Raw genomic sequence first — 23,836 nt, forward strand, 5'->3', positions numbered from 1 at the left:
TTATCCACCAGCTGTGCTGTCAGGCACTGCTTAATTTCTGCCTTTTTAGCATGTAAAGGCACACTAACATTAAACAATTCTGCCACCAACAACAAATCTGCCTTTGTGCATCGATCCAACTTATCCATGATGGGTTGCAGTGCAAAACCATCCACGTCAAAAGTCATTGTGACTAGATCACCCCCAACACTACAAGAAAACTGCCAACCAAAAACTGCAGACAACCCACAAAACACAATGAGCAAAAAGAATGGCAAAAGAAAAGAGCGGACGAGCCCCCACTTTATGTTACGCCCCAGTCTAGGGGTACAGGAACGCAACATAAGTTTGAAAAGATTGCCCCGCCCTGGTCCCCAAAACCATACACAGAGGGAAAACCAATTTCTTAGTGAATGGTGGTTTATTTCTCTACACTGCAAAATGAAGCTCCGGGGTGAACAAAGGCCAAAATAACAAACAAAACAAGCTAAGTCAGGAGGAGGCGCTATCTAACTGTGAAATCAAACATCAAACAAAAGACAAGCACTACACCTAACTCCCTAACTGAAATAAACAGGAGAAAACAGTGCAAGGGAAAACAATAAGGCAGCTCACCCCTTCTGTTCCAGTGCTATTTACAATGTGCTATTTACAATGAAGACTAATGTACACACTATATACAGAACTCAGACAGTCGCAAAAGTCACAGGCACAAATGTCTCAGGTTTTGGAGGCCAGGGTCAGGTCTGCTGCTGCTGTCAGTGGCTGCCCCGGGACAACTGCTGGTGATGGATTTTGCAAAATGATACAATTGTAGGTTTTTATGAAAAATCAGTAATTTCCTGGACGCCGCAGGTCCAAATTCTGGGTTATGGATTTTTCTCTTTTTATTTATTCATTTATTTATTGTGACCAAACGTTTCTATAGACTCAACATTACTTTTAAGTAGGTTGAAATGGAAACAACATGTATTTGTGGCAACTACATATAATCTGTGAACATGGAAACAACTTTATCCCAGAAGGCTGATTCTGATCTGGACGAAGCGTTTTCACTGGGAGAAATGTTTCGTCGCTCATCCAAAATCCATCACAACTGCTGGTGATGGATTTTGAATGCGACCACATGATCAGCGGACCAATCGGCAGCCGTCAGCTCATCCAATCTGGGGCCTGCAAAGACTTAAAGACACAGACAAAAACAGCCACCAAAACAGATTATGGACAGGACCATAACACAAATATATCAAAGCTGAACTCATTTCCTGTCCATCTGCTTATAACAAGAAACTGCTCTTGTTCTCACACCAAGAAATACAAAATTAGTGACACTAGTTGGCTCATTTGCATATTAGTGCTGTGAACAGGAAGGAAGCTGGTATTTTATAATAGTTGGATTTCTTTCTTGTACTTGGAGAGCACAGCAGAAAGGTATCTCAGTAAAACAGCTCCAATGATCAAAAGATTAAGTTCGAGAAAAAAGCACATGCTGATGTAGCCAGATGGGCTACTCGACTTTCTTTCTCTCTCTCTCTCTCTCTCCTGCGCTCGTTCTCTTCGCTGGGCAACTAGGTTAATTGGGAACCCACCTGCATATTGATTGCAGGGTGGCGTTAGCCTGTATAAAGCTAAGCCGGTGTTTTTGTTGGATCATTCCTCCCGTGCATTCGGCACAAAGCAGCAGTAAATGCTGGCACACTGCGACGGACTGATCAGCAAGAGCAGATCACATGACAGCTACAGCGTGGCAGTTTGTTCTATTCCGACGTTGCGGAGAGAGGTGCTCGTGTTACCAGTGAGAGTATAGCGCCTCCGGTCCTGGGGGTTTGACTGCTGTATTCCCCTCTCCGTGGCAAATCGCCCAACCTAAATCGGAAGAGTGAAACGCCTTCCCAGCCGCTGTTGTGAGGACTCCTCCTCGGTGGAGCCTGCTGTCTTGTCTCGTCTTGTCTTGTTTTTAGCTTGTCTTATCTTGTTTTTATTAAGTAGGCTTACCTTTTTCTGGTTCACCTGGTTTTATTCTATTTTATTCTGGACTGTTGCTCGTACCCACGCTTCTGTGATCGGGCTGAAGCGACGCTCTGCCCGAGTGTCGTGCTGGGACTTTAAATCGCCTTGGTTGCCGGTCTCAGCCGGTGGGGAGCCAGACCGACTTGCGATTGAGAATAACTACTACCAGCACGAGTGGTAGTTTGACGTGTGTGTGTGTGTGTGTGTGTGTGTGTGTGTGTGTGTGTGTGTGTGTGTGTGTGTGTGTGTGTGAGAGTGAGATTTCTTTTATTAAAGTGTGTTTTAGTTTTTTATGATCTGTAGCGAGCCTGACGCTCAGTGTCCTTTTATTCTTTTAACATATTTTTCTGTGTTTTATTTCAGTGAACGGAGGACGTGCCAGTGGCCCTGGGACCTCAGGTGGTGGGTCGTTTTCACACTTTCTTTTGTACAGCACTGGGTGGGCTGCAGTGATTTTTCTTTTTGTGATTTTCTTTTGGTTCCACAGCTGCTGGTAAGTCCAAGTTCCATGATTGTTTTATTTTCACTTTAGGACACTGTCAACAATGATGCTACATCTTGGTTTTTAATATTTTATTTATTTTTACTATAAATAAAACTTTTTTAATATTGGAGCCAACCTTCCTCAGTGTGCATCCTTGAATCTGTGCGGCCTCCTTTTATTCCTTTTATCTATTTTGTTTAAATATATTTCCTGGGGGTGAAATTCCCCTAGGTGGCGTTGTCATTTTATTATTTCCTTTTATCTAACCCCGCCGACCACTTGGTCACACTGAGAACAACATTATCTTTATTATTTCACTGAACGAGTGAAGATAATCAAAGTGGATTAATAGTAGTTTTAACTTTTGTGTTTACTTGCATTTGTCCTACTGTGAACAGGAAGGAAGCTGGTACATTTAAACACTTCCTTTATCTGCCTGCAGACCACAGCAAAAGAAATCTTTAGACAACGTCCTTCACATTTGTAAGTAGAACTGTTCTTTGATGGGTCTGATTCCTGGATACATTATTTACCTGCTGACATGTTTCATTGTCTCTGAAGTCACACAGACAGATGAGAGGAGCAGCTATGAGATTAAATACAGCAGTGAGAGGATTTGTTGTCGTCGTTCTCTCTGTGTCAGGTACTGTGTGTCGACATTTACATTCACCGTTTTAAAAGGCAAATGTAGGAAAGTTGAATTAAGTCTTTAAAATCAGGCTTAAAATCAGAGTTGAGAGCAAAACCAAACTGTACACACTATATACAGAACTCAGACAGTCGCAAAAGTCACAGGCACAAATGTCTCAGGTTTTGGAGGCCAGGGTCAGGTCTGCTGCTGCTGTCAGTGGCTGCCCCGGGACAACTGCTGGTGATGGATTTTGCAAAATGATACAATTGTAGGTTTTTATGAAAAATCAGTAATTTCCTGGACGCCGCAGGTCCAAATTCTGGGTTATGGATTTTTCTCTTTTTATTTATTCATTTATTTATTGTGACCAAACGTTTCTATAGACTCAACATTACTTTTAAGAAGGTTGAAATGGAAACAACATGTATTTGTGGCAACTACATATAATCTGTGAACATGGAAACAACTTTATCCCAGAAGGCTGATTCTGATCTGGACGAAGCGTTTTCACTGGGAGAAATGTTTCGTCGCTCATCCAAGTGACTTCTTCAGTCTCAGCTGACTGCAGGTTTCCCCAACCTTATAAACAGTCAGTGTAGTGACTAACGCGTTGTTAAGGAACCCGTTATAGTAACTACGTTATTATTGTGGTAACGAGCACGGTAACTAGTTATTATGCCAAAATCAGGAACACATTTATCGTTACTGGGATTTAGATAGGGTCGTTATTCGTTACTTCGTGTGCTGCGTTCGACTTACCTCGGAAATCGGACCATGAACCTGGGAATGTCTCACTCGAGTAAACGGCGTTCTGGTTAGTCGGGATTCCAATATGGCAACGCCCTCAAACGGTTGTTTTGCTAGCCCTCTATAAAAACAAATTACTTCTAAACACATATGCAGCTCATCTGCAGTCTGGCGTTACCTACATCTTCCTACCACTTAATCTACCATCATATTTTATTTATCTAGCTATATTATTTTAGTGCTTATCATTTTATTTATTTCTCTTTGTGAGGCTGAAAATACTTTTTGCAGTTCAGCTTACAGTTTACACAGAATGGACAAACCTCACTGTGTTCATGTTGAACCATTTTTGCACTATTTTGATACCTACAGCTCCTAAATGGTCTGAGCAAGGGTGTAGATTTGGTTTTGGCATTGGTGGGGACGGATGATTCAACCACCGAACCCTGCCCTGTTTCTTTTTTTTTTTTTTTTTTTTTTTTTGTGTCTTTGCTTCTTGATTTAAAAAAAAAAAAAAAAGGAGAAATATACGTGCCTACATGTGCTATTCTGCATGCTTTTAAACCATTTAAAATTACAATTCATAGTTTTATATGTGAATTATATAACGTTAAATTACTATTAAACAAATGACTGACTAAACTATTTTAAGGCTTTAGTTTACTTCCACATTCCATATAAATCAGGTATCACACAAAAATAAAATGGCTTCAAATACAGTCATGACAATAAAAGAATATGGCTTTAAGGACTTAACAACATTACTTCAGTTATAGTACACCAACATCTCTGATACATTAGCACTAAGGGAATACTGAATGTCCATAAAACTACTCATCTAAGATTACCACAAAGTAAAAGATCTCTCAGCAAAATTATGCAACATTTTAGGCACTATTGCCCCGATCAAATCAGTGAGCTGAGATTTTTTATTCTAAACATGAACTACTGTTACAGCTACTGGTGTCCCACACAACAACTCAATGTCCACTATGTGAAGGAGCCAAACACATGCCTTCTCCTCTCGTTAACTGAGATGAACTGCTGGCATATTGGTTTTACATCTATACTGTCCAGTCTCTCCTGGTGGACATACAGCAGCATTGTTTAATCTCATTTGAGTCATTGTTAACCTTTGCCATCTTTTTAGTTTTCTGAGATCACTGAAGCTTCTTTCAGCCTCAGTACATGCGTTTTATCCTCAGATTAAAATTATTATTCTGTGCTTGATGTGCCTCACCTTTGGCCCTGGCTCCTCCCCTCTGACTGCACTAGGACATATTGCCACCTGATAAAATAACACATTGATTCGTGCCATATAAAAAGTGAGACATGTCAATTCAGATTCTTTGTCAAATATACACTAATGAATCAATTTACATCAACAGCCTAACAATTGTTATGATAATAAATACTAGTTAATCTATAGCACCAAATCATCAGTCAGTCACCTGTGACCTCGCCTCTTCACCTCTGTCCGAGCTACAACATGGCAGAGCTACATGACAATAAGAATAAAATGTGGAGCTGCTTCAGTGTTTCTGTCACTTTGTGCAGATCTTGACTCATCAGTAATGTTTGTAGGGTGAGTGCATTTTTTAAAACAATTTGTGCAAACTGCACTACAAGGTGGAATATTTGCAAAATCATGACTACCTCATGATATTTTGTCTCAAAAATTAACCCTATGAATATGTCAGTGCCATTAGGATGAAATTATTGTGTCACCAACATTTTAACGTTAGACATACAATTTTAACAGCCTCTGTAAACTAATATCCTGGCTTGCTCGAGGCTGCCGTTTTCTCTGACATTTTCAAACAAAATTAGAAATGCTACTCTGAGACTGAGCTAACTAATAGTCCTGCATGTTGTGCAGTTAGTTTACAAAACACGTTATTCATGGTTACATACAATTTTAGACTGATGCGGGCCAAAGCCTAGCATAGCCTGTAACGTTATTGTGACGGACACATTTTATGAGTGAACTTGGCTTTAAGTGACTTACAGGTTTCTTTGAAAAATACTTTTTTATATCCAGGTTCTTCCTTGTTGCTGCCATCCTCCTCGTCTCCTTGCAACATCAGTAATGTTTGTAGGGTGAGTGCATTTTTAAAACAATTTGTGCAACCTGCACTACAAGGTGGAATATTTGCAAAATCATGACTACCTCATGATATTTTGTCTCAAAAATTAACCCTCCTCTCCTCCTTGCAGCGCAGGCTTGCTTGCCGCTGCTAAAACTAAACAGAGCTCCCTGAAAGGCACAGCCAATCACATTGGCCATATTTGTCACATGAGGTAGGACTCCAGTAGAGAACGTAATTTAACTCTTTCTGCACCGCTGGGTGAATGAGACGTTGACAGATCGCTTTTTTTTTTTTTTTTTTTTTTTTTTTCTATCAGGTTTGTTTTTCTTTACTCGAGGAGATCAAATTAATAATCGCTGGATGTTGGTGGGGACACATCCCTTCCATCCATGCCAAATCTACGCCCTTGGGTCTGAGGCACAGTTTAATGTTGACACTGCTAAAAGTAAACTTTCTACCCATTTCAATGGCAAAAATAAATCTACCTTTCTGAGTTTCTGCTGATGAATTGTGCTGTAACAACTGTTGCTGTGCAAGATGCTGCAGAAACACTGAAAAGCACCACAATAAACCAACTCTGCCAACCACAAGTGTAATATGTGTAGTATGTAACACACACAGAGCAACCCTCTGTGTAACTTGATAATCTGCAAATGTGCATTTGTTGAATTTGTCTGCAATAAAAAGTTGAACCTGTCTCGTCATGCTTCTTCTGCCAATATCAAGAGACGGGCAGAGCTCTATTGTCTACTCTATGCTATCAAGGTTATTATGTACACTGTGTTTAGTCAGCAGATCATACGGGCACCTACACACACATTTAAACTATAATGAATATGCAAAGAAGATAACCAGGAATTAGCTTTCACAGTTCATGTGTGCTTTTCTCAGCACTCGTGGTTCAGACCACGCTCATTTTTAACTCTGACCTCATTTTGAGCTCAGCTCTAATTCTGTAAAGTGTTGTGAGTCCATCTCACACACTTGTATCACATCAAAAAAATTTGTTCACAGATTGAAAAAGGCTTCCTGCCACAGAGAGCATCTCCTGGATGACTAAGACGTTGTAAAGAATATCAGACACGCTGTCACTGCTGGTAAAACTGCAGCTTTGCTGTCTTGAAGTTTTATCCACTTGCATCTGGTTAACCATGTATGCAAATAAGGAGGAAGATGAGAGGGTGTCATTTTTTAACACTTCACTTCTGTATCTTAAAAACTGGGATGAGTCGACTTCTGCTTTACAGAAAGGACTGTCAGTTATCTACTTGCATTTTAACGGCTCACACAGAGCAATGAGAGGAGCAGCTATGAGTGTAATAACAGCAGTCAGTGGATTTGTTCTCCTCACTGTGACAGGTTGGTCTGCTGTGAGTAATTCTACTTTGAGTAACCAAATGTGACAGAAAATATAATTCAGACACTGATTTGTTTTCAGGTGAATGTATTTTTCTTCCATCTGTAAAATGATGCTGTGTGAAACATCGTCTGTCCTTACAGCTCTGCAGCTCCAGCCTTCTGTCTCCATTCTTGAATGTTTTTCTTTGCACTGTTAACACTCAGCAGTTCAGAGTTTTCCAGTCTAATCATTTTATCTGCGTTTTATTCCAGTGCCATAAATCTGGACACTAATGATGTTTGGGTGAAAGACCCAATAATTTAGTCTAATTATTATAAATCATCTGTCGTCTTAGATTCACAGAATGTATTTGTTGTGTTTAAGTGGATTTCCTCAGGATGAACATGGCTGACGTTTATCAGTGTGAACTGTTTGTTCCTCTTTTTGTTTTCATGCTGACAAAACCCAGACTAGCAGTCTCACTTCACCTCTTTCCTTTTTTCTTTGTCTACATAAAGACCAAATTGTAAAGTCATGGCTGCCATTGACTAAGTGATAGTGACACTACAGCCACTTCTAGCTGCTCTGTAAAATGAATGAGTCATTTAACGTTTAACAAAACTTTATCTGTGAAATGGAATTTTTTAGCTCGTTACACAGAAAAGCCAACATGTAACGTCCCCATATGAGAACATGTCTCTGTGTCTGTGTTTGTGTCCTTCTTTGTGGTTCTGCTGAAGTGTCTCTATGTGTCAGTGTGTCTCTCGTTATATAAGTGTCATTGGGTGTAATTTATCCTAGAAGTTACTTGTGTAAGAAATTGTTAATTCCATAGACTACATTTTTACTTTTTATTCTTTACCCTTTAAATCAGAATGAGGTCCAACTACTTTTATCTGTTTTATTTATTTATTATTTTACTTTCTTTTTAAAATCCTGTCCTGTTCTCCTATGTTTTCCATTTTATTTCTGTTTATTGTGCTTCATTTTGGTCAACAGTGGATGTTTTAAGTGTGTGCTAGAACTCAATTTGACTAAACTAACAAAATACTCCATTAGGCCTATTTTGGGTCTAACCACTGCTCTTCAGTAGTGCTTAGAGTACTACAGTAGTGATTAGTGCCTTTCTGTTTTGGAGTGTTTCTGAGTTAATAATTGATTATCTAAAATGTACCCTTTCATAACAAAAACTCTGATACTGACTGTGTAAGAATCTATATCATTGCAGTGACGGGCATGTCACTGCAACCCCCTCTGGCTTTTGCTCCACGGCTGCGGGGTGACCCTTGGGCTCTCCTCAGCTCTTTCATGGACAGTGGCACAGTTGTCCCTCCAGTTAATGTCCCATTAAAAGAGCCATAAATGTAATAAAAAGAGTACTTTAGGACCATGGTTGCCTCGATTTTTATTTCTTTCTTCTTCTTTGTGGTTCCATTCGTCGCCACTCTGCCCGTGTAACCAGTATGTAAGAAAAATAACAAAAGATGGCCAATTTTAGAAACTTAAGGAATGATAGGAGCCAAGAGGATGGGTAACCACAAGGAAAACACAACCACAAGATGTTGAAACTGCATCTCATTGTATTAAAATATTGTAAACTGTATTACAAGCGCCTTGAGGCGACTTTTGTTGTGATTTGGCACTATATAAATAAAATTGAATTGAATTGAATTGAATTACAACCAACAACAGTAGCGAATACAGCGTGCGTGCACGAATACCAAAAAAATATAATAAAGTAAAATGAATTCAGACCTGGGTCTTTTCAATGTCAGTGTTGTCCAGTTCAGGCCTGTTGGGTGATCTGGGCACTTTACTGGTGTGAAACCAGTCCAACAATCAACGTATGTTTTGCACATTTTGTTCTGCCACAATCGGACTGCAAGATTCAGTTCCATATGAGCTGTGCCTCACCATCCATCGCAATGGAAGATCATCATTCTTCTGTTGATTTCCAGAAGGTCTGTGGAAGTTCTCTGTGGACTCTGTTTCTTGATATCCAATTTTAAAAAAAACTTACCAATGCAAAGCACCGTGTATTCACAAAAAACAGGTTTCCAGATGTAGCAGCTGACCGAACAGACCTCAGGCTTCAGCCGCTATCCAGCCTGAATAGCAACAACATTCCTTTAGCATTGTAGGTACACCTTTAGCGGGTGTAGCGCTAAGCAGCTTTACCAGTGTAAACAGACAGGAAACAGCTAAAGGCGGGACAACAAATCCGATTGGTTAAAAATGAAATCGTCCATCAAGGTCAGAAAATAATGATCATTAAACACAACAGAATATATAACAAAACAAAAAGTAACAAGGCTTTCAACCCAACGATAACTTACTTTTATACAAGTTTATACAATTATTCAAAATTTAGTTGTGCTTTATTTTTTTTGTTTCTTTTTCTGATTTTGAAGATTTTAGACTGAAATACATTAAACTACATGAGCAATAATTCCAACAAAGGTTTCTACTCTTATGTGTTTGTTACTGTTACACGTGCTTCTCCTCTCCCATGTCCTCTCCTGTCTCCATCATCAGTGCTAACCATCTCCATGCTGCCTTCACTCTCATACGATGGCTGAAATATGTTTAAATTAATTTCAAGCTCATCTTACCTTGTGCACAGAGCAACAGTGGGTCAATGCAGTCAACTCTAGCAGCCTGTAACTTCTACACATTTACCTTTATCATCAGCAAATCATTTTTCATTATAGTTTGTTTTATTCTAACATTAAGTGAGAGTCTAATTATCTGTCCAAATGACAACAGTAACTGCAGGTTCTCATTACACTCGGTCTACAAAGCAGCTGCTCTCACTCAGTTCCTGCCGTCTAATGTGAAGATCAGATGAATCTTTAGCTGAAAATAAAAACCTGCAAACTTTGTTTTCCATGACATGAAGCTGAAAATGTAGCCTACAGAAAAATACTAATCCAAATGAGTCTGTTTAATTTTTGTTAATCTAACTTTATTTTTTGTTATGATGTGCTCTGTGTTACAGTCGTTCTGGGTCAGTATGGCTGGGGAGTGACTTACACTTCTACTCAGATCTGTGCTGTAAAAGGATCCACAGTGGAGATACGCTGCACCTTCACATACCCATCGACTATAAATGGAATAAGAGTTGACAAAAAATTCTGGTTCATCAGAGACGAAAATAAGGAACCTGTGGACCTGAAAACAGAGTCAGAGTACAGAGATCGTGTTCAGTATGAAGACAACGACTGCACTCTGAGAATCACAGACCTGAGAGAGAGCGACTCAGCCGAGTACAAGTTCAGATTCATAACAAACGATCCAAGAGGGAAATATTCTGGTGTACCTGGAGTCACTTTGACAGTCACAGGTAAAATAATTTTCAGTGGAAGTAACTTTAAACATTTATAAGCTTTGCAGTATGTTGAGAGTTTGTTTTAATATAATATCTGTTGTTTGCTCCCAGGTCCACAGCTCCAGGTACATGTGAGGAGATCAACAGTAAACTCTTATTCTAACTGGAAAGAGCTGACATGTGACATGGTAGCTGACAGTTGTTGTGACAACAACTGTCAGCTACCTGATCAATCTTCCTACATCTGGTACAGGAATGGACACAAACTTTCATCAGACGAACAATATTTACAGCTGAACACATTTGATACTGTAGACAGTCTTTACTGTGCTGTGAAAGGATATGAGCAATTCCCTTCTCCAACAGTGTGTGAGTTCACTACTTTTTGTTTTATTAAAGGAATTATATTAAATTTTTCTTTATTTACGGGAATGTGTTTGTATGCTACTTTAGTCAAAATCCTTTCTTTTAGGGGGTTTACAATGTTTTCTTTTTAGAATATAAATTTTTTTAATTTGTTTTTTTACGACCATGTCGTCATTCTTATGTTTCCTCCTCCAGATGCTCCAAAGCTTCCCTCTGTGTCAGTGAGTCCCTCTGCTGAGATAGTGGAGGGCAGTTCAGTGACTCTGACCTGTAGCAGTGATGCTAACCCAGCAGCTAGTTACACCTGGTACAAGGAGGATGTCATCAACCCTCTCATTTACCAAAACCAACATTTTTTCTACTCCATCCTGCCCTCTGACTCTGGAAAGTATTACTGTACAGCTGATAATGACCTGGGACAAAAGAGATCTGAAAGCAGAACTATTGATGTGAAATGTGAGTAAAATACATTTATAAGCTGTAAAGACTTTTTGAAGAGCTGTGAGACTGCTGCAGGAATATGGAAAAACTTGAATTACATATCACGAAGACCATGTTTGCAGTTTTTAGAAATACTGTTATTCTTTTTATTTTCAATGGTTGAGTGTGTGAGCTGAACTATTTTTATGCATTCAAATAGAAAAAAAAAACAGAATTCCATGATTAGAAAATGTCATAAACAAATTTTACATGTTTTCTATTCATAATAGAACATAAAAAAATATCAGCTGAGAAAATGTACGATTTAAAGAGTACAAGTAAAGTATTTGTTCATTCTGAGTTTCATGACAGTAACACAAGTCCAAAAATTTGGATGGGGCCAACAAAAGGCTGGAAAACTAAGAGTTACTAAAAACATCTGGAGGAACATGTTGCATCAAGTTAACTGGTAACAGTCTCGCAACATGTTTGGGTATAAAAATAAAATCCGAGAGACGCAGTTTCTCAGAAATAAAGACGGGCAAAGGTTCTTCAATCTGTAAAAACCTGTGACTACAAATTGTGGGAATTTTACAAAATTATCGTCCACGATTTTATGTTTTAAGACTCTGGATATCTGACAAACTACATTACATGATACCATCAAATATTGAGCGAATCTAGAGAAATCTGTGTGCATAAGTTGCATTGACTGAGATGAATATTGGATGCCTGTGATATTCAGACCCTCAAAAAGGTAAAAGTGTCTCTGCTCCAGATCTTTTGAAAATGTGCTGCTGTCACTGAATTCAAAATATGCTTATTAGTTTGCAGAGTTTGGCTAACCTTAGCAGCACAGACAGAAGTTGGTTTCTTCCAAGCTAGCATCCACTCCTTTATGCCGAATGAGACTGCCTTTGCCAGTGGGCTGTCATTTGCTTCCTTTCCTGGTTCTCCTTTACATCCTTCCTTCTTTTTGGATGCTCAGTCATCGGTCAAGAGTGCAGCCCAGGTTACTGGCCAGTGGGCTCTTCATCTTTGAACAAGTAACTGCCATTATATATTAATACAATAAGAAGACCACAGACTAGAGTTTAAGGTGACTAGCAAGGGCAGCAATATTTCTAGTTGGTCATATCACTAATAAAAAAAAAGTGTGTAGGGTATGAATGCTGGGTATTCCATCCAGCCTAATGCAGAAATTAGTCAGCTTTATGCTTTTGAAAATTGGAGGACAAATGGCAGGATATGTTTTATAATCTAAGATACAGTGGCTTGCAAAAGTATTCGGCCCCCTTGAACTTTCCCACATTTTGTCACATTACAGCCACAAACATGAATCAATTTTATTGGAATTCCACGTGAAAGACCAACAAAGTGGTGTACACGTGAGAAGTGGAACGAAAATCATACATGATTCCAAACATTTTTTACAAATAAATAATTGCAAAGTGGGGTGTGCGTAATTATTCAGCCCCCTGAGTCAATACTTTGTAGAACCACCTTTTGCTGCAATTACAGCTGCCAGTCTTTTAGGGTTTGTCTCTACCAGCTTTACACATCTAGAGACTGAAATCCTTGCCCATTCTTCTTTGCAAAACAGCTCCAGCTCAGTCAGATTAGATGGACAGCGTTTGTGAACAGCAGTTTTCAGATCTTGCCACAGATTCTTGATTGGATTTAGATCTGGACTTTGACTGGGCCATTCTAACACATGGATATGTTTTGTTTTAACCCACTCCATTGTTGCCCTGGCTTTATGTTTAGGGTCGTTGTCCTGCTGGAAGGTGAACCTCCGCCTCAGTCTCAAGTCTTTTGCAGATTCGAAGAGGTTTTCTTCCAAGGTTGCCCTGTGTTTGGCTCCATCCATCTTCCCATCAACTCTGACCAGCTTCCCTGTCCCTGCTGAAGAGAAGCACCCCCAGAGCATGATGCTGCCACCACCATATTTGACAGTGGGGATGGTGTGTTCAGAGTGATGTGCAGTGTTAGTTTTCCGCCACACATAGCATTTTGCATTTTGGCCAAAAAGTTCCATTTTGGTGTCATCTGACCAGAGCACCTTCTTCCACATGTTTGCTGTGTCCCCCACATGGCTTGTGCCAAACTGCAAACGGGACTTCTTATGGTTTTCTGTTAACAATGGCTTTCTTCTTGCCACTCTTCCATAAAGGCCAACTTTGTGCAATGCACGACTAATAGTTGTCCTATGGACAGATTCCCCCACCTGAGCTGTAGATCTCTGCAGCTCGTCCAGAGTCACCATGGGCCTCTTGGCTGCATTTCTGATCAGCGTTCTCCTTGTTCGGCCTGCAAGTTTAGGTGGACGGCCTTGTCTTGGTAGGTTTACAATTTTGCCATACTCCTTCCATTTCTGAATGATCGCTTGAACAGTGCTCCGTGGGATGTTCAAGGCTTGGGAAATCTTTTTGTAGCCTAAGCCTGCTTTAAATTTCTCAGTAACTTTATCCCTTCATGATGTTGTTGCTCCCAGTATTCTCTTAGACAACCTCTGTTGCTGCACTCAGACCAAAGGGGGCTGAATAATTACGCACACCCCACTTTGCAGTTATTTCCTTGTAAAAAACGTTTGGAATCATGTATGATTTTCGTTCCACTTCTCACGTGTACACCACTTTGTGTTGGTCTTTCATGTGGAATTCCAATAAAATTGATCCATGTTTGTGGCTATAATGTGACAAAATGTGGGAAAGTTCAAGGGGGCCGAATACTTTTGCAAGCCACTGTATATGAACACATGTAAGAACCGTTACAAATGTCTACATCGAAATCTCAGTAAATAGTGATATATAGTTTGATCCGATCATTTCCACTTTCAAAAGTGTGTTCATACAAATATTTGAGACATTTCTTTAAATAACAGACTGCTTTATCCAACTGAGAACATCAACTGCAGCTTCTCATTACACACAAAGCAATTCTTCAAAGCAAAGCGGTTTCATTGAGATTCCTCTAATATTGAAATCAAACAAGTTTTTAGCTGAAGAAAAACCTGCAGACAGTTTTAACTGTGCTGTGAAAGGATAAGAGCTTTTCCATTCTAACAGTGTGTGAGTTCACTTCTCTTACTCCTTTACTCCTCAATAAAGCTGATTTGTTTCGTTTTGGGAAGTTTACAATGTTTTCCTTTTAGAATATAAGCTATTAATATTTGAAAATTTGGTTCTAACTATATATTGTATATATTGTAATTACATATTGTATGTTTCCTCCTCCAGATGCTCCAAAGCTTCCCTCTGTGTCAGTGAGTCCCTCTGCTGAGATAGTGGAGGGCAGTTCAGTGAATCTGACCTGTAGCAGTGATGCTAACCCAGCAGCTAACTACACCTGGTACAAGGAGGATGTCATCAACCCTCTCAGGTACCAAAAACAACATGTTTTCAGCTCCATCCTGCCCTCTGACTCTGGAAAGTATTACTGTACAGCTGATAATGACCTGGGACAAAAGAGATCTGAAAGCAGAAACATTGATGTGAAATGTGAGTAAAATAAATATATATTTTTAAGTACATTGTCTTAGTTTAACATGTGGTATGTTTTCTGTGTTCTGATGATTTGCAAAACAATATATTGTATTTGTATTTTATTTATATTTTACACAATTTTGTCACACTTTTTTGGACTAAAGGTTATTTAGGATTTTTTTTTGTTCTGTGAATGTCTTTTAATAAATATAACACATCAATGTACTCTTTTACGTATGTAACTTAGTTTTTTCATTAACAGTGTGTGTGTAAGACACTGATAATTTACATTAAACTCTTATATATTAACAGATGCTCCAAAGCTTCCCTCTGTGTCAGTGAGTCCCTCTGCTGAGATAGTGGAGGGCAGTTCAGTGAATCTGACCTGTAGCAGTGATGCTAACCCAGCAGCTAACTACACCTGGTACAAGGAGGATGTCATCAACCCTCTCAGGTACCAAAAACAACATGTTTTCAGCTCCATCCTGCCCTCTGACTCTGGAAAGTATTACTGTACAGCTGATAATGACCTGGGACAAAATAAATCTGAAAGCAGAACTATTGATGTGAAATGTGAGTAAAATAAATATATTTTTTAAGTACATTGTTTTAGTTTAACATGTGGTATGTTTTCTGTGTTCTGATGATTTGCAAAACAATATATTGTATTTGTATTTTATTTATATTTTACACAATTTTGTCACACTTTTTTGGACTAAAGGTTATTTAGGATTTTTTTTTGTTCTGTGAATGTCTTTTAATAAATATAACACATCAATGTACTCTTTTACGTATGTAACTTAGTTTTTTCATTAACAGTGTGTGTGTAAGACACTGATAATTTACATTAAACTCTTATATATTAACAGATGCTCCAAAGCTTCCCTCTGTGTCAGTGAGTCCCTCTGCTGAGATAGTGGAGGGCAGTTCAGTGACTCTGACCTGTAGCAGTGATGCTAACCCAGCAGCTAACTACACCTGGTACAAGGAGGATGAAGACTCACCTAAAGCATCAGGACACAACTTCACCATCAGCAACATCAGACCTGAGCACAGTGGGAGTTATTACTGTGTGGCCCACAACAGCAGAGGACGTCATAATGTCACCTTACAGCTGACTGTCAGGGAAGGTACATTTTTTATTTCACTTACTCATTTGCTCATAGATGTCATAACCCACTATATACAATAATGTGTGTGGTAGTAATGAGCAGCTCATGGCATTGTTTATAATCAGTGCATGGACACACTAAAAAATAATAGCAAACTATTCACAATCACTCGGAGTTTAACTTATACAAATCTATTAATATGGTGAGATAACAATAATGCTCACAAAACAAACAAACAAATCAAGCAGTCCATCAATTACAACTTAAAAACCAGCAACATTTATATAGAAGAGAAAACAAAGCAAGGATTATTGTCTGTAATCCGTAATCTGGCTGCATATAAATACATGTTTTTATTTTTTATATTTGTTTTTAAATCACAGATTTCCCGAAGGCGGCAAAACTAGCTGTCACTGGAATAACTCTTGTGGTTTTCCTAGTTATTATATGCCTCTTGGTCTTTTTCCTGCTTGCGTGAGTATCTGCTGCACATTAAAAATCACCTTTGTTGGTGCTCAGATTGCTTACTTTTAATTAAGTTTTTCATTCCTCCCCCTGACCTAGAAAAAAGAAGCCCTCAGCATTATTTCCTGTGCCTGGAAACAGACGGGACAACAACAACAAGGTGAGCATTTAATAACTGAGTGTGAAATCCTGTGAAACTGCATTCTGGTTAAAATTCAATTTGAACAGTCAAAGTGAAGTTTAAAATTCCAAAACACCTGCAGAAGAAAAGAGTTGAGCCACCCCAATTAGACTCATCCTTAACAATGTTTTTGATAAACTCAAATGTGGCTGTAGTTCTCACAATATTCTCTGTAAATCAGAGTTTTCTGCTAAAAATGTCATGAGCAACTGAGACATTAATAATGTCCATTCAGGTGACATCACAACTGATAAACCACCCAGTGGTATCAGACCCCCTGCTGTCTGTGGCCATAGACGCACACTGATTTAAAACTAGCTTGGAATCTCTGGATGTCTAATCTAGCTGGCTCCATAACATTTCCTTGAACATTTTCTTGAACAGGTTTCCTGCACATCTCCAAGTCAGCACACAGGGAAGACAGAGGTAAGACTGAAAACCAGATCTGAACTGCAAAAGAACTTTATACTGAGAGTCAGGGTTGTTGAGGGGGAGCTCTGGGCAACGTTACTTATCTTACTTTAAATATGAGTATGAGTATGCTTATTTATCCCTAAGTTGGTCAATCTCTATAACATGAATATTTATAAACATAAATAAGTAAAATGACTGTAAGTAGAGCAAATGAAGGAAATCAGCCAAAGTTCAACAGGTTTCTGAACTCTGTGTTTTTTCAGTCTCCACCCAGTCACTCAGAGGAAGATGAAGAGCTTAACTATGCTAGTGTCCGATTCTCAACGAACCAGACTGATCCCATTTATTACAACATCCGATCAGCTGGATCCCGCAGACAAAAGGTGAAAGAGGAGGATGAGCATGTAGAGTACGCTGCAGTCAACTTCAGTCCTGCCCTGAGGTAACCAGCACTAAGAATTTCAGTTGTATAGATGCATGCATCCATGTAAGGAAATCCAAGAACGTAACATTTACAGTGGGAAAAACATTTCATCCAACTGACTTCATAGCCTGAGGGTAACCGCTGTGGACTTTAGTGATTCTCTGACCGACCTGGCCTGCTGCTTTATACACTAGAAACATGAACTTGGGCACACATATTACAGCACGCCTCCTTCATCCATCCTATTTTTTTTTCTCCAGAACTGTACACCAGGACAGTGAGGAGGATCCGTCTGAATTGTACAGCACAGTCAAGAAAATCTGATAAAAGCAAAAGGAAGCCGAACTGTGGACCATTCTTTAATTGTCAGTTCCTAATAGAGCTACTGGACAGTAGATATGATTCTACAATATAATTTTGGTCAGGCGTTCATTGTCCCCTGAGGGTAACTGCTGTGGACTTGATTGTCTGATTTCATCTGAAGTTTTGTACTACACCTCTAGTTTTAACTTCAACTGATATTTCTTCAAAAGAGTGTCCAGATGTTTGGGGAGTAGAGGATATTTTGTCATTTTCTTTGAAACTACTTGTTCAACACTGGAAAAAACAACAAGTCCATTCAAGATTTTTCAGGTTCTTAAAGTTTGGTACAAATATGCAGGTTATCTGTTGCTGTCTATTGCCAAGATTTAGTGCAAACCTTCATGTCCACCTTCTGATCCACCATCAGGCAAAAAATTCATCTCATACGTTTGTTGGAAGTCATGTATACTTGACTAAAATGTATATTTCTTTTAGTTTCATGAGACATAGGAAATGTTTTTGCACTGCAGCACTGTATGTAATAGCTAATACATGGTAAGCTTGTATTTATTAATATTATTAATATTATTGTTGTTGTAATACATCAGTATGCTGAGTTAAAGAGCACCGAGTTATTGGAAAAGAACATGCGTCCTGTTTCCACTCCATAGTAGTACAGAATAATATTTTACACATTTTCCACGATTCACTTTAGTTCTGTCTGTTTTATATTTTGTCTGCATCATTCCTGCTCTCAGTTGTTTAATTGTAATTTGCTTAAAGTAAAACCATCATTATTTAAAAGAACTCTTCTGTTTCCTGTTGTTAACTCTGATGGTGGTTTTGAATGTTGTTTTAAATGCATTCTTTTCACACTGATTGTTTATAACATGCTTTACAAATAGAATAATCTTTACATCTGAGTTCCCGAGTTCATGTTTTTGTGTCAGATATTTCTGTTTCAAAGCATTTCTTGTGTTATTTCTTGTATTATATTGTAACCATGTGCCTTTGTGTGCTCATGTTAGTTTTTACTTCATCTGTTAGCTTTTGTATTTTGTATATGGTGGTGCAGTGGTTAGCACTGTGTACTCTGGCTTCCTCCTACAGTCTAAACCATAGGCCGAGAGGCAGGGTACACCCTGAACAGGTCACCAGCAGGGCTAATACAGAGAGATAAACAACCACACAGCTAAAAAACCCATCTTTTTAAACTTGCTTTTAGTTGATTTTTATTTTTAGGTTTTAGCTTCTGTGAAGCACTTTGTGATTTTTATCTTGAAAGGTGCTATATAAATAAAGTTTTACTTACTTTTTACTTACTAAACACATGCAGTAAGCGGGGTTATGGTGATTTGAAATTGCTCCTAGGTGTGAATGGTTGTTTATCTCTCTGTATTAGCCCTGCTGGTGACCTGTTCAGGGTGTACCCTGCCTCTCGGCCTATGGTAGCTGGTATAGGTTTTAGTCCCCTTGTGACCCTGATAAGGGTAAGAGGATGGATGGATGTTAGTTTTCTGTCATTGTTGTTGAGCGTACTGAATAGTTTGTTGCTGAATACTCAGCTCCATCAGATCATCACTTACCCCAGTACTTCCTTGCCACCCTGTTTCTTAATTTGTCGTCATTTTTCATTTCTTATCTTCCATGTCTAGAGGTTGTTTTTGTGTCTGTGACTTAGGTTTTTTTTTCTTTCTTTTTCTTTTGTTCATTGTTCTGCTGCATGATCACCAGTACGTGACCACTTCCTGGATTTGACTAAAGGTTTGGAACCACACCTGTTCAAGTAGATGGAACAGTAGATAAATAAGAAGTCGGGGGAAGTCTAATGTCAAACCCATGTGTTATGCAAATGAATAACAGATAGATTTCAGTACACCTATTAGTAATGCAGCACATTGTTAAAGGGCATAGGGCCAAGTATAGAGTCACAGATTCATTTTTTCTAGTTGTGAAACTATGTAAATACAAATCTAACAAGACGTTTCCTGTACAAAAAGGGCAGGAAAAGAAATGTTATGAAGCTTGCATCTCTTACCAAGTTGCCTTTTACTGGCACGTTGTTTATTCTGCAGAGAGGTAAAGAGGAAGGATTTAGCAACATCTTAATCTCTTTGAGTGTTTGAAGTGATTAATCATTTGTTCACGGTTTACTTTTAACTTCTTGTATTGTCACTAAAATCACCGAGAAAGCAGCTGTAAGTCTGACAGCAGCAGAGAGTGGATGTATTGTTCTTGTCCTCTTAGTGTCCCGTCAGTCCATCCATATTTACACTGAAGAGCACTTAGCCTTGTTATTCACAGCTGGTTTAATGTAGATTACAAAAATGAACCAGCCCCGTTCTATGATGACTGCTGAGCAGGTGTGTGTCTGTGCATTACTGCCTCGTTCATGTATCATTACAGATTATGTTTAATCAAATATTTCATTCAAACTGTTTATATATATCTGTGTGTGTGTGTGTGTGTGTGTGTGTGTGTGTGTGTGTGTGTGTGTGTGTGTGTGTGTGTGTGTGTGTGTGTGTGTTCACATGATGTGATGGCTCCTGACAGCAATCACAAATACAAATAAAAATGCAATCAGGTACATCCCACAGTGGATTTAGTTCTTGTATTATGAAGATAAAAGTATTAAAATAAGCGTCGGTGGAGAGTTTTCTACAGTCGCTGGTTTTACTGCAGGCCTGTGCATGTTATCATGTCTGTGGTCTTATTGAAAATTGCACAAACAAGTTACAAATCACTTCCTGTTGCTCTGCATGCATCACTTTTCTTCTTTCACCACAACGAACATGACATGTTTCTAAGTCACACATCAAGCATGTCTCATTACTATCTTGTTAATCTTCCCTTTCACTCTTGTTGTTATTCATCTGTCACAAATTACTCCACCCGGCCTGCACTCACTTCTTCATCTCTATTGTGCAGTGTTCATTTCATGGCTGACCCCAGGTGTTCATATTCATCCACCTTCACTATTGCTTTTGTGATTCTTGCACGTTCACCTTTCCACCCGTCTCCCTCTCATTTATACATGTATTTTGTCTTGTCTCCACTGACTTTGATTCCTTTTCTCAAACCACCAGCATTAGGGCAGGGATAGCTCAGTAGGTAGAATGGTCGTCCCTGTGATCGGAAAGTTGGGGGTTCGAATCCACTGAGCGGCTACCCTGAGGTACACCTGAGCAAGGTACCATCCCTACACACTGCTTATTGGCTGCCCACGGCTCCACTGAGTGACTGGGTCAAATGCAGAGAAAGTAATAATTCAAGCTGGTCCACTCGTTTCTCATGTGTTTATTTTCTATGTCATTAAAGATGTTTGCCGTACAAACATTCCACCGTTGAAAAAGAAAAGTTGGACCAGTACTCAACTTTGATCTCTCAAAGGACTTTTTACATTTTAAGTCTTATTCACACACACACACACACACACACACACACACACACACACACACCTTCATTACACTGCACTTGCTTGTCCTTTAAGATAAATTGATCTTAATCTGTGTTAAACAGCGAGACAACTTTAGAGGTGAAAATAACATCATTCATGCGGTTATCTACCAAGTCAGAGCCAACAAGAAGAGCACTGAATCAAGAAATCATATAAATAGAATCTGTCAGACAAAGTGAAGTAGGCTACAAGATCAAAGAAGGTCAGAAACCATCTAAAGAAATTCAAGGACAGATTTAAAATACAATCATTCATATCTATCGGTTTGTTAAGCTTTACAAAGCCTAGGGCTTTGGGACTCAAGTGAACCACAGAGAAAACCATTATCTACACACAGAGGAAACTGGGAAGAGTGGTGAAACTTCCCAGGAGTTGCAGGCTAAAATGACTTCATGAGTGCACTGACTACTCATCCAGGAGATCATGAAAGAACCCAGAGAAACATCTGAAGAACTCCAGACATCATTTTTGACCAGGACATGTCCTTCAACGCACATATTAAACAAATATGTAAGACTGCGGTCTTCCATTTGCGCAACATCTCTAAAATTAGAAATATCCTGTCTCAGAGTGACACTGAAAAACTAGTTCATGCATTTATTACTTCCAGGCTGGACGACTGCAAATCATTATTATCAGGATGTCCTAAAAACTCACTGAAAAGCCTTCAGCTAATCCAAAATGCTGCAGCAAGAGTCCTGACAGGGACTAGAAAGAGAGAGCATATTTCTCCTGTTTTGGCTTCCCTTCATTGGCTTCCTGTTAAATCCAGAATTGAATTCAAAATCGTGCTCCTCACATACAAGGTCTTAAATAATCAGGCCCCATCTTATCTTAATGACCTTGTAGTACCATATCACCCTATTAGAGCACTTCACTCTCGCTCTGCAGGCCTACTTGTTGTTCCTAGAGTATTTAAAAGTAGAATGGGAGGGAGAGCCTTCAGTTTTCAGGCCCCTCTTCTGTGGAACCAGCTTCCAGTTTGGATTCGGGAGAGAGACACTATCTCTACTTTCAAGATTAGGCTTAAAACTTTCCTTTTTGCTAAAGCATATAGTTAGGGCTGGACCAGGTGACCCTGAATCCTCCCTTAGTTATGCTGCAATAGACGTAGGCTGCCGGGGATTCCCATGATGCATTGAGTTTTTCCTTTCCAGTCACCTTTCTCACTCACTATGTATTAACAGACCTCTCTGCATTCAATCATATCTGTTATTAACCTCTGTCTCTCTTCCACAACATGTCTTTATCCTGTCTTTCTTCGCAGCAGATGGCCCCGCCCCTCCCTGAGCCTGGTTCTGCCGGAGATTTCTTCCTGTTAAAAGGGAGTTTTTCCTTCCCACTGTCGCCAAAGTGCTTGCTCATAGGGGGTCATATGATTGTTGGGTTTTTCTCTGTATCTATGAAGCACCTTGAGGCGACTTTTGTTGTGATTTGGCGCTATATAAATAAAATTGAATTGAATTGAATTGAATTTTCCTCTGTTATGGTCAGATTTCGTGGTTCAACAATAAGAACGAGACTGAACAAAAATGGCATCCATGGCAGAGATCCAATAAGAAAACCACTGCCACAATAACTTGTCTCACATTTGCCACAAAACATCTGACTCCAGGGAAAATATTGTGTGGACTGACGAGACAAAAGTTAAACTTTTTGGAAGGTTTGAATCCTGTTACATCTGGTGTCAAATTAAAAGCATGTTATAAATCAACATCATAAAAACAGTCAAACATGGTGGTGTTAGTGTGACGGTCTGGGCTGCTCTGCTGCTTCAGCTTTCTACCAGAAAATCCAGCCATCATTTTGTGCCTGAAAACACAAGCTAAGTTTGGTCATGTAGCAATGACCCACAGCAGACCAGAAAGTGATGGCATAATGAAAGTCCAGACCTAAAGCCAATTAATATGCTTTGGATTGGACTTATTGGCCATTCATGATCGTAAAAACTTCCAGTGTGGCTAAATTAAACAATTCTGCAAAGAAGGGTAAGCAAAAGAATTCCTCCACAGTAATGTGAAAAACAGTTTATGGGGTTTTCAAATAGGGTCAGGTAGGTTTGAATAGCCTTTTACCCCTTAATAAAAAGATAATTTAAAAAAATGCATTTTATAATTACGTGTATTTTCTTTGTCCAGCATAAAAATTAAGTTGATCTCAAACATGTAAGTGTGACAAATATTCAAAACAAAGAATAATTACACATCTCTCTCTGCGGTTTATACTTCTTCATTCTTGTTCAAAGTTATGGTAACTGGCAAGACTCTCACTTCCCTTTTCACAGAGAAAACTAAATATAGATTGAAAGAATTTATCAGGAGTACACAGTAAGTTGAGCATACAAAATGATTTCCTTTTTTTTTTTTGCCACAAAATTGTGTGCGACAGCTGCCCTGACACCTCTACAGCCTGCAGGCGTTGACCGACAGTTCGTTGGCAGTGTCGCTTAGACTCCTGCATTTAGCTTGCAGGCTGGGATGGCTGGAGCACTCTGCGGGTGAAGGCCAGCGCTCCACCCAGGTGTCCTTCCCCAACACGTAGATGAACCTGACACACAAAATGAAAAAAGAAAGAAAGACAGATGGCAAGTTAACAAGTAAG

The 23,836-nt window shown here is 39.1% G+C and overlaps 2 protein-coding genes across 4 annotated transcripts in view; one reads left to right on the plus strand and one right to left on the minus strand.

The window, feature by feature from the left end:
- Positions 1-1,852: 1,852 nt before the first annotated feature.
- Positions 1,853-18,884, plus strand: LOC146572013 (B-cell receptor CD22-like). 3 transcript variants are annotated; one of them, XM_085276031.1, is made up of 14 exons: positions 1,853-2,482; positions 2,872-2,956; positions 3,035-3,116; positions 10,279-10,623; positions 10,720-10,977; positions 11,170-11,430; positions 14,634-14,894; positions 15,192-15,452; positions 15,749-16,009; positions 16,375-16,465; positions 16,556-16,616; positions 17,022-17,063; positions 17,315-17,493; positions 17,736-18,884. In XM_085276031.1, exons 3-14 carry the CDS (start codon positions 3,047-3,049, stop codon positions 17,797-17,799), a joined length of 2,154 nt encoding a protein of 717 aa, XP_085132157.1. In that variant the 5' UTR covers positions 1,853-2,482; positions 2,872-2,956; positions 3,035-3,046; the 3' UTR covers positions 17,800-18,884. The 3 variants fall into 3 exon arrangements, with proteins under 3 accessions (XP_085132157.1, XP_085132156.1, XP_085132155.1); XM_085276029.1 differs by lacking the exons at positions 1,853-2,482; positions 2,872-2,956; positions 3,035-3,116 and adding exons at positions 6,069-6,152; positions 6,258-7,300 and having other exon boundaries at positions 17,736-18,882; XM_085276030.1 differs by lacking the exons at positions 1,853-2,482; positions 2,872-2,956; positions 3,035-3,116 and adding an exon at positions 4,222-7,300 and having other exon boundaries at positions 17,736-18,882.
- A 2,176-nt stretch (positions 18,885-21,060) lies between these two features.
- Positions 21,061-23,836, minus strand: part of LOC146572014 (venom factor-like) — a 38,890-nt gene continuing 36,114 nt past the window's right edge. Inside the window, exon 44 of the mRNA XM_085276028.1 lies at positions 21,061-23,782. Within this exon, the coding sequence (XP_085132154.1) occupies positions 23,638-23,782 (145 nt within the window). The 3' untranslated portion in view covers positions 21,061-23,637. The remainder of the gene's footprint in view (positions 23,783-23,836) is intronic.

Source organism: Mchenga conophoros, linkage group LG6 (assembly GCF_057382185.1).
Source record: "Mchenga conophoros isolate Kocher_MC1m ecotype Shallow Benthic linkage group LG6, M_conophoros_male_GT1.1, whole genome shotgun sequence".
Taxonomy (NCBI): domain Eukaryota; kingdom Metazoa; phylum Chordata; class Actinopteri; order Cichliformes; family Cichlidae; genus Mchenga; species Mchenga conophoros.

Coding starts and splice junctions, on each gene's coding strand:
- LOC146572013 (XM_085276030.1), top strand. CDS start 7,093: ATGTATGCAAATAAGGAGGAAGATGAGAGGGTGTCATTTTTTAACACT. Junction 7,301..10,278: donor TGTTCTCCTCACTGTGACAG/GTTGGTCTGCTG, acceptor TCTGTGTTACAG/TCGTTCTGGGTCAGTATGGC. Junction 11,431..14,633: donor CAGAACTATTGATGTGAAAT/GTGAGTAAAATA, acceptor TTCCTCCTCCAG/ATGCTCCAAAGCTTCCCTCT.